The 10,719-nt window shown below is 38.4% G+C and overlaps 1 protein-coding gene and 1 non-coding gene across 2 annotated transcripts; both read right to left on the bottom strand.

Moving 5' to 3' along the window:
• Positions 1–572: 572 nt before the first annotated feature.
• Positions 573–692, bottom strand: LOC111691623. Its single transcript, XR_002763001.1, has one exon. It is a non-coding gene; the product is annotated as a 5S ribosomal RNA (ribosomal RNA).
• Positions 693–3,082: 2,390 nt separating this feature from the next.
• Positions 3,083–9,099, bottom strand: LOC108907759 (isoleucine--tRNA ligase, cytoplasmic). The gene is made up of 4 exons (XM_018711554.2): positions 8,847–9,099; positions 8,353–8,660; positions 7,207–7,952; positions 3,083–5,606 (listed from the first exon to the last, which is right to left on the bottom strand). The coding sequence occupies exons 1-4, from the start codon at positions 8,981–8,983 to the stop codon at positions 3,165–3,167; spliced, it is 3,633 nt and encodes a 1,210-aa protein (XP_018567070.1). The 5' UTR covers positions 8,984–9,099; the 3' UTR covers positions 3,083–3,164.
• Between the last annotated feature and the right edge of the window lie 1,620 nt (positions 9,100–10,719).

Genomic DNA, 10,719 nt, shown 5'->3' with positions numbered 1-10,719 from the left:
ATTGGGGAAAAAAACAATATCTCAGTTATACTTGAACTTAGAAAAACCAAATTTTGTTACACGGTGTGAGTGTATGAAGAGCATTAATTGACAGTAATTAGAGTTCCATTGAAGCATTTTAAAGGGTTAATAAGGGATGATGCCCCATCAAAATGTCCCTGGTATGTATCGGTCCTTATATGAAACACCCTATATAAATAATTTTTAAACACTATATATAACATTTTTAGACTTATAACGAATTGTGGCCATTCATATAAAAAAAGTAAAATTGTATTTACTGTATCTTGTATATTCCTAACATTCAGATTTCAGAAGCATACGAACCTCAAAAATAATAGGGATACGCCATATACATTTTTTATAAAATGTTCATCGTTTTACGCCCTTGAATTCTAAAAAAATCGTATAAAGATTTTTGATTTACTCTGATAGGAAGAAAAAAATATATTTATACTTTTTCCGTAATGTTTTCCGTTTTACAGTTATTCGATTATTTATAATAAAACAATAAGTAAAAAAAAATAACTTATTGCAGTTAATTTAACTCGTTAAAAAAAATAATAAAAAAGTGACAACGACACGCGGTGTTCCCAAGCGGTCACCCATCCAAGTACTAACCGCGCCCGACGATGCTTGACTTCGGTGATCGGACGAGAACCGGTATTTTACATCGTGGTGTGGCCGTTGCCTAATAAAACATTAAGGCTATTGGATTACATAGTGAGACATGACATACATATTATTTATTTTTATAAAAATGTAAATACGAATAAATTTAATATTTCAACTCTAATCTTATTTTATAACTACAACTAACTTATCTGTGACAAATAAATCTAGATACCTCTCAGTAAAGATAAGGATACATAAATACATATGTACCTGTAGTGTAAAAAATATAAATTAGGAAATTATTTATTTTAATGACACACTTTTTATAATATTAAAAACTGAAATAAAATAAAAACGTTCATATAAACATAATTAGATCAAAATTCCTGGAAGAGGCACTGGAAGAATAGAAACAGTGCCAAGTTAGACAACCAGTTTTACTAGCCGCATACTGCTGCCATCTGGTTTTGAGTGGCTATAAACAAAGTTCTCGAAAAGCCTAAATAATAATCCCATTTTTCATCACAAATTGACATATCCTTGAAACCACCTTGTGTGATAAAAATTTCGGAATAGACTTTAACAAGTTATACTAGAAGCAGGGAATTTATATTATTATTTAACTACTTATAGTTCAAATTAAGTTTACTGAAGAGAGAGACTGCAGTAAAAGCAAACTAAGTAGTTTTGTGACGACATACAGGAACTAAACATTTTTAAAATATCAAAATGATTGAATATACTTTTGTATAAATTCTATCTGGTAGTGATATTAGTAAGTAATCATTCTTATTAGATCAATAAATGTCTTATAAACAAAGGGATATCGATTTGAATGAGAACCAGTTTGACCATAAGTTTAATCACAGACAAAATAGCTGGCGATTAGCTAGCTATATTGTCTGTGGTTTCATGAAAGTACTGCTTCCATCTAGTGTTCTGTATGTCAATTATAATATCCATTTAGAAATTATATGTATAATTTTCTGTAGTCTAGGATAGTATCCAGACAAAAATATTTTTTCAAAAAAAACCAACTGCATATTTCAAGAATTAGATAGATGGCGTAAGTGCTTTGTAACGCTTAGGGGTACTGAATTGAGAGAGTACCGCCAACAATGTTTCCATAATGGCCCGAACATGGCGTCGGTTGACAAATCTAAATTGAATATGGTGAATATATGGTTGCATAGCTTGACAGTAATCGGACCCGAGATCTAATCGACAACCGGCAACCAAACATACATTTGGCCCGAACATGACGGATAATGGCGGTACTCTCTCAATTCAGTGAGCCTAGCCTAGCTCTAATAACGCTCAATAAATGTAATACGCCGAGGAGCTCACGGCGGGTGGTGTGAAAATTTGCTTTTTAATAATCTTTCCTTTAAATTATTTTACAACAATGTATAGCCCAATTCCCAATTGTGCACGAGCTGACAATAACGCACGGCGTTGCTTGAAGTTACACAAGCTTGTCCAGCGGCGGGGTATGAAACTTACTAAAAAAAAAGGTTAAATAATTGAGTTTTCACGACGGAATTTGGAAAAATAAACTATCGATACATGTTTCTAACATGGACAACAAAGTCTTTTAATAATTAGTGAAACAAAAATTTTTTTTAGCTAGCATTAATTTTTATAACAATTTCTAAGACCAGAATAGACTTGATATGGACAGAACAGTTTTTGATAGTTTGGTAGTTTTAATTTTTTATTGTTGTCCCCGAGACATGCAATAATTTTTTTTCTTACTTTTTTTTTCTCCAAAAAAAATATGAAAAAAAATTCAAGAATCATAAAAAGTGGCATTTTTAGTTGCTTAATATAAAAAAACAAGTTTTAAAAAAATCAGTGGCACTTTTTTTTGTCAAAAATATTGGTTAATAATGAGACGTCACTACTTTATAATTTTAATTTAGTTAGGGCTAAATTGGTCCCTTTCTAACATAAATAACACTGCCAAATTACAACAAAACTGACTAAAAAATTAAGAATTTTACAAAAAAAAACGATTTTTTTTTAAAAACAACTCAAATAATTCTTTGCAAAAAGTAAATAAAAGTTTTCTTGACAATAAGGATCATTCAAACCTTTTAAGGCTTTAGAATTTTGTTTTTTTTTTGTAGATGTTACCAATACCAGTCTAGTCTACCAAATTTGTAAAAAAATTGCTTAACTTAACAAAAAGTTATGGGAAAATAGTTTAAAAAAATAACTTTGATGTTATTATGTTAACTCCATAAATACAGAATTTTGGTTGAAATGTTACAGAAACACATACCTCGTATCACCCACAAAATTTTTTACTCATCATTTTTGGACACTATCAGCTAAAGACTAAGTTAATAAACTAATATTAAACCTGTTACTTATTTTTAAACAATTATTCGTAAAAAAGTTAGACCAAACTTTCATTCATGAAAAACAATAAAACGAAAACTTAAAAATGCTAAAAGCAAACAAGTTTTGAAATAATAAATAGTTTATTACGACTTAACAGTACAAAAAATCGAATACTTCAAACAAAACAGCAACTCTTGGTAGAATTATCCCTGGTTTGACTTAACCCACCTTTTAATAACCTCACCAACATCAAACCTCAAACAGTTCCCTTGCGGATTCTCCAAAATAACGGTACCCGAGACACCGTTCTCCGTAAAATTGACCGTTTTGCAAAATGGCACCCCGTTTTCATCCGGAAATTCCAACTTCTTCCCTACTGGAGTCACGAATACCGTGTCGCCATTTAACTTATCCACCTGTCGATCGTTAGAGACTTCGCCATATTTCCTGGACCACAATTCGAAATCTTCAACACCGAAAAGCTGCGATACCGCCTTCTTTAAGCTATCTAAACCAATTTTTCTACCGACCACCTCCAATAATACCACGCCCCTAGAGGCTCCGTTGCAATATTTTGATTTTACACCAACCAAAGCCAGGTTGGTCCACTTTACGACGGGAAGTTGGACGTCGCTATTTTTCGTCAAAGCGACGTAGATATCTGTATCTTTCAACTTCTGGGTTTCTTCGATGATGAGTTGGTCGTTGGCCGTTCTACCATTCGCTCCTTTAAACGACGCCTTGATAGCAGTTTCGATAAAGTCTGTGTATTCCTTAGCGATTCTCTCCAAGTCTCCGTTGCACCTATAAAACACCGACACTTCATCCGTCGGTACGAGGTGCGCCTTCTTACGCAACTTCTGTATGCGATTGATGATCTCCCGAGCCATACCCTCGTCCTGCATAGACGAATCGGGCGTTACGTCCAACAGAATGACCACCTCGTTGTCGCTATGTACTTCGTACTGGTTCGAGTTTAAGTTCTCGCATTTAAGTATCAAACGGATTTCTTCCAGCTCGACGCGGTGTCCGGCGATAGTCGCAAAACCGGCATTTACGATCTTATTAATCTCCGAGTCGGTCAACGACTTCAAACCCTGGGTGACCGCTTTGAAGTCCTGCTTCAGCCGCGCTCCCAACAGCCTGTGGTCGGGCTCTGCTCTGAGTGTTATGCCAAACTTGCTCTTGTCCGTTGTGGTACTCACACGACGTACGTTCAACTCCGACAAGATGTAACCTTGCAGCGAAAGGATATCCTCGATGTATTGAGGGTCGTGGTGTACGACGATCACCTCCGGTAAGGGGTATTTGATGGGGATCGTTTTCCGGTCTCGTATAACCCTTCCTAACTCGATAACGCTCTGCATTCGTGCCACAGCCCTCTCTATGTTCGTGTCGATCAGTTTCTGGTCGGGTTCAGGCAACATCGTGAAGTGTACGCTGTCGGCGCTGTCCTGCGACAGAAGTTTCAAGTGTTGGAACATGCTTTCGGACAGGAACGGTGCGAAAGGTGCCATCATTTTGACGATATTCAGCAAGACGTTGAACAGAGTTGATAACGCCGCGGAACAGTCTTCCGTACCACCCTCGCCTTTCAGACGTTTGCGGTTCATCCTGACATACCAGTTTGTCAGGTAATCTATGTACTTGGTAAGCCGCGGTACGACGTTGTACAAGTGGTACAACCCCATCTCCTTACGAACGTAAGCCAGCAGCGACTGCGTGAACGACAGGATCCATCTGTCCATTATGTTGGAACTTACGACGTTCTTCTCGTCGTAAACGAAACTCTTGTTGTTCTCCTGCACGTATATTTCAACGTTCTGCATCAAAAAACGGAAGGCGTTGAACCAAGGCAGCAGGACGTCCTTGACTATGTCCCTCACGCCTTCCTCCTTAAACCGCAAGTTCTCGGCCCTGACGACGGGGGAATTTATGAGGTATAACCTCAAAGCGTCCGCTCCATACTTGTTCACCAGTTCCAGCGGATCCGGGTAGTTGCTTTTACGTTTCGACATTTTCTGACCGTCGCTCGCGAGAACCAAACCGTTGGCGATAAGATTCTTGAAAGGGGCTTTACCGAAAAGCGCCGTCGATACGACGATGAGGGTGTAAAACCAGCCACGTGTTTGGTCGATACCCTCGGCTATGAAATCGGCCGGGAACCGTTCCTCAAACTCCTTCGGATTCTCGAATGGGTAGTGGTTTTGAGCGTATGGCATCGTGCCGGATTCGAACCAGCAGTCGAACACTTCCGGTATTCTCCTTAGAGGTGGATTTCCAGGGACCTGACTCGGTATTTCCAGGTGATCTATGCTTTCCCTGTGCAGGTCCGTGACTTTTTGCCCCGTAAGTTCCTCTAATTCGGCGATGCTGCCAATGCACCTGATTTCATCCCCCTTGGGCGACACCCAGATGGGAATGGGAGTTCCCCAGTAACGGTTTCTGCTTACCGCCCAATCTCTGGCGTCCCGCAGCCAGTTGCCGAAACGTTTCTCTTTGATAAAGTCCGGCACCCAATAGGTCTCTTTGGAGGAGTTTAGGAGCTCCTCCTGCATGTGTTCCACTCGAATGAACCAGGAGGGGACCGCTCGGTAGATCAGGGGGGTGTCGGATCGCCAGCAGAAGGGGTAACTGTGTTTGACCTGTAAAAAAATCAGCTGTATGTGTAAGGAATCGAGTTACTTTTGAGGCTGTCTAACATTAGCTAGTGACGCCAGATGCAAAAAATAACTGACCAAGGAATTATATTTTTATTTCTTGCAACATTGCAAGATTTTTTCCAATATTTTATCGTTAACAAAGGAGAATAAAAAATGTTTTTTTGAAGTGTCAAACAATTTTATTATGTGGCCATCTTACACTACTGACCTTAAAACTTTACGTACTGTGTTGTTGTGTAAACAATTAATAATTGTGATGAAATAATTTAGTCAACCTAAAAAAATTTTTAAGCGTTAGCTGTGTGAATAATTATTGCATTAATATGCTGAATTTTTTCTGCAATCATTGAACCTTTCTCACAATAACTTTGTTTCAACTGTATATCTTAATTTGCATGGAAGATAGAATGTTAATAATATTTAGAAATACTGCAATTATTTATTTTAAAAATATTTTATTTCTCAGTAAACTTATTTAGGATGGTTCAATGATTGTAGAACAAATTCAGCATTTCCACCAAAGGCACGAGAAAGTAATTTTTTAACATGACTACGTTGCTCATGAAGTCAAAAATTCTTAGAATTGCTGAAATGAGATGTTTTACCCCACACACCATATTAACCCGATATTGCTCCATGGGATTACTACTTGTTCCGATCCATGGAACAAGGCCTGGCTAAGCAACGCTTCCAATTTTACGAAGATATGGATTGATTGATGGGCAGCATCAAAAGATGAGTTAGTTTCAAAGCAGAATCCGAATGCTGCCCGAAAGATGAAAAAACGTAGTGGCTAGCAATGAACAATACTTGGAATAATAATAATGTACACAATTTTTCACAATATAGACTTCAATTTACAAAAAAAAAATCACTCAACATTAATATTCAGTCCTAAAATTTCTAAAATAATTCATTTTCAAGGAATAAACTTGATTTTTATAAGAAACATGCTTAATTTTGATTAATATTTCTAAGATCTTGCATTTTATTTTTATTCCAATTTTTCCAATATTATTTGTGTCACAGTTTTTGTTGGAAATACAATTTTGAATACAATATAATCATGAAAATTACAAAAAAATTATTTCTGAAAGAATTTTTATTTCTCTGGAAGATTTTCTTGACTTCTGACGGTTACGTAATTATTTCTAACAATTTTACAAAAAATTCATGTAACTTTTTTTTGTATGAGAAACAGTTCTGGAATTAATTTCAATATAAAATAATAACGCAAAAACAGCTCCTTTTTCGAATAAAACGGGAAAATGGAAAAAACCGAAGTTTCCTCAATCTGTGAATCTTAAAATGCATTGAAATAAACTTTGTTTAAATTTCAACACCCTGTAACTCAAAAACGAATAACTTTTTTTATTGATTTGTGACATAAAGTCTACCATTAGAGTTTGGAAGAGTATAATACCCTGTATATCGTCAGACTGTCTCTCGTTGTGTGCATCTTACACGAATTCTTAAATAAATATTAACATAACATTTGAAAAACAACCTCAATTTTTTTTTAAGTTCCAAAGTAACATTTACTTGTTTTTGAGCCGACTAGATATATGTCACTGTGACCTACCTGCGACTGGTGCACAAGCCTTCCCCTAGTCTTGAGATTGTTAATGATATTCTTATCCGCGTCCTTCACGTACTGCCCCTGGAAATCCCTCACGGACGGCAGGAAGTACCCGCTAGGGTCCACGGGACACACCGGGTCCTGATCTTTCGTGATAACGCCCGCCGCCAGACAGACACGGTTATCGTCCTCTCCGAAATACGGAGCCTGATGAACCACGCCCGTGCCGGATTCTTCCGTCACGTAACCGTCTGTCAAAACGACAAACGCTTTATCTTTGAGATGCTGGAAATAGTCGAATATCGGCTCGTATCGCAACCCTCTAAGTTCCTTCCCCGGAAACCTTTTTAAAATGGTATAATCTCCCGCCGCGAAGATGGTCTCGATGCGGCTCTCCATCATTATGTAAGTCTTCTTCGTGCTCGTCTGCTCGAAACGAGCGTAGATCAACTCGGGGTGCACGCAGGCAGCCAAGTTGCTGGGTAGGGTCCACGGAGTGGTCGTCCAGATTAGGAGGGCGGCTCCGTCTTTGTCGTTCAACAGCGGCAGACTTACGGTGACTGCCGGGTCTACGACGTCCTTGTAGTTCTGGCCGGATTCAAAGTTGGACAGAGGCGTGTTGCAGGCCGTCGAGTAGGGCATGACTTTGTTGCCTTGGTAGACGAGGCCTTTTAGGTAGAGTTGCTTGAAGACCCACCACACGCTTTCCATGAACCAGGGGTAGAGAGTCTTGTAATCATTCTTGAAATCTGGTAAAAATTAAAATTACGTTCTTGCAATTAAGGATTGTGTTAGTTGCTACAAAAATACCTGTTCCTAATCACAAACCAATTGAATTTATGGTAAATCAAGAAAAAAACACGTTATTTAGAAATTTTGTATGAAAATTTATTGAATTTAGATTTATATATTGTATGTTTCAATATTGCTGCTATTATACCTCAAAACAATATATACAGGGTGATCCATTAACGATATGGAGCTGCTAGATATAGGAAACTAGATGTGCTACGATTATGGGGCAAAAAAATCTATCAATAAATACGGCCAAAAAAAATTATATAAAAATATTTTCAAGTTGGTAACTTCACCAATAGAGGTGATTAGGTATTATCGGCATCATCAACAATTAAAAACAAGCAGCCTTACCAATCCACCTTCCAATGCGTCCCATGACCACTTCCCATTCCTTGCTGTACCTCGCAACGATCTGCCTACACTCCAAATTGTACTTATCGATGCCCATTTTCAACACATCCTCAGGCCCCTTGATGCCTAACTTCTTATCGATTTCAAACTCGACAGGTAATCCGTGACAGTCCCATCCGAAGCGCCTCTCCACGTAATACCCTTGCTGATGGGCGTAACGGGTAACTATGTCCTTGATGGTCCCCGCAAGGATATGCCCATAATGTGGTAAGCCAGTTGCAAAAGGAGGGCCATCGTAAAAGGAATATCTGGAAACGTTAAATATATTTTTTTAAAAGCAAGAATTCTATTTCCAGCTGTTCTTGATTTGAGGTTATGTCGCTGTAAACCTTATAAATTGTGAATTATTTAACCAACTGTTTCTATTTATTAATAATCAATGTATATCTATACCTATTTAACAAAAACCGGTATATATAAACGTCTTGCTTTACCTAGGTTTCCCTTTGGACTGTTTTAGACTTGTCTGGAATGCGTCGATCTTTTTCCAATAATTTATAATTTTCTCCTCTTCCTCTGGAAAGTTGATAGTTTCTGGGACTCGCAAAACCTGCCCAGAGTCACTATACATTGTAAAATAAATATGTTCACTAAATAAGGATTACAGTCGGTTTAAACACGTTGAAATGATGCAATATACAACTCGCATCTCATGTCAAGTTGACAGATCACTTTAGTCATGGGTAACACCGTGTTGAATGGCGCTTTTGTGTTGACACCTCTCTGGGTGTCATGGGTGCTGAAACAGCCCACGTGACACCATGACACTTAATAACACCCAAGATGGCAGAAATTGCGGATTGCGAGTTACTAAACGGCGCACGGTGTCACGAGTCACCATCCTGATTCTCGATGGGATGGGGATTATATTATGACACCGCGGAAGCGCGATTATGGGAGTTAAGGGGCCACAGAGTCCCCGATTTAATATTTTTTCCAAAACTTATTTATTACGTATATAACACTTGTGAGTAAAACAATTTAATACTCAAAATATACCTAGGTATTTTAATTATTAAAACTCAAGTCGTTTAAAATATCTATATATTTACATAAAACACGAGTAAAAATAAATATCTTTGATAAAAAAAACATACCGCAAAATTAAAAAAACATAAAACTAAAACTGAAACATTAAAAAAATACTGATAGCTATGGTTTCGTAAATAAAACAAAATAATCAAAAATAAATTACAAAAATTGGACTAATTAGAATTATATTGTGAACTTGTAAAGGAACCGGCGTGTCATAACGAGATTGAACGCGGCGCAGACACGCAGACAGTGCCACACATCTGTATCTATCCGATCCAGTTTACTGTATCATGACACAATTGTGCTGATACGTTGTGTTGATACAGCAAGCCGTGTCGGTATTGTTGTGTCAATACACGAAAATTTACAGTGTTACCCATGCCTAGATCACTTAACTGCCAAAAGTGACAAAGCATGCCAAAGAGTCAAAGTAAAAACGCAAATGTTTTCTATTGTCTCTGGCAAATGTCAACTGCATACTCATAGAACACTTATTTCTTAGAAGTGTCCATGAACAACCCACAAACTTCTATACACCATGAATTTATGTAGATCCATCTCAAAACTAACATGTTCCAAAGGTTCCTTATAACCATATATGTAATACTACAACACAGAATAGAGACTCTGTGTTTATAAGTAGCTTGGATTACGTACAAAATACGTTGACTGAAGAGAATAGTGACAGCGCTAGACATTGAAATTATCTCTTCCATTTGAGAGTTTCTTCTGAAAAAGATACTAATATGCCTCTCGAAACGTCAGGTGACCTAAACTGACGACATGGTAACCGCGCCATTATTCCATGGCTAGAAATGAGCCTAAATGATTTGGGATCGAGGGGGATTATCCCTCTTTATCCTGCCTCATCTCGTGTGCGGCCTGGACAGCCTTCGTAGGTGGGCCCCAACCGCGCGCCATTATTCCATGGCTAGAAATTGGGCTCAATGATTTGGGATCGAGGGGGATTATCCCTCTTTATCCTGCCTCATCTCGTGTAGGCCTGGACAGCCTTCGTAGGTGGGCCCCATCCGTCGTCTACCCCGACCGCAAATGCGGCCGGTGTAGGCGCTTTGTGGGACCTCCTTTTGTCCTGGCTGGGCCCCGCCGGCTAGGGCCCTTTCTTCTGGCGCTCTTCTTGCTTCGCCGGCTCGTCTGTGTAAACCCCGGGGGTAGTGTCATGTTTATGTGTGGTATGGTTGGGTAGGGTAGTGCGGCTATGCAGCCTGGGATGCGCTTTGCTAAGGTGGCCCTTAGGCTAGCGCGGGAGGG

Source organism: Anoplophora glabripennis, unplaced genomic scaffold, assembly GCF_000390285.2.
Source record: "Anoplophora glabripennis isolate ALB-LARVAE unplaced genomic scaffold, Agla_2.0 scaffold393, whole genome shotgun sequence".
NCBI classification, from domain to species: Eukaryota; Metazoa; Arthropoda; class Insecta; order Coleoptera; family Cerambycidae; genus Anoplophora; species Anoplophora glabripennis.
Note: the sequence above shows the minus strand (reverse complement) of the source record. Positions and strands in the feature narration are given on the sequence as shown.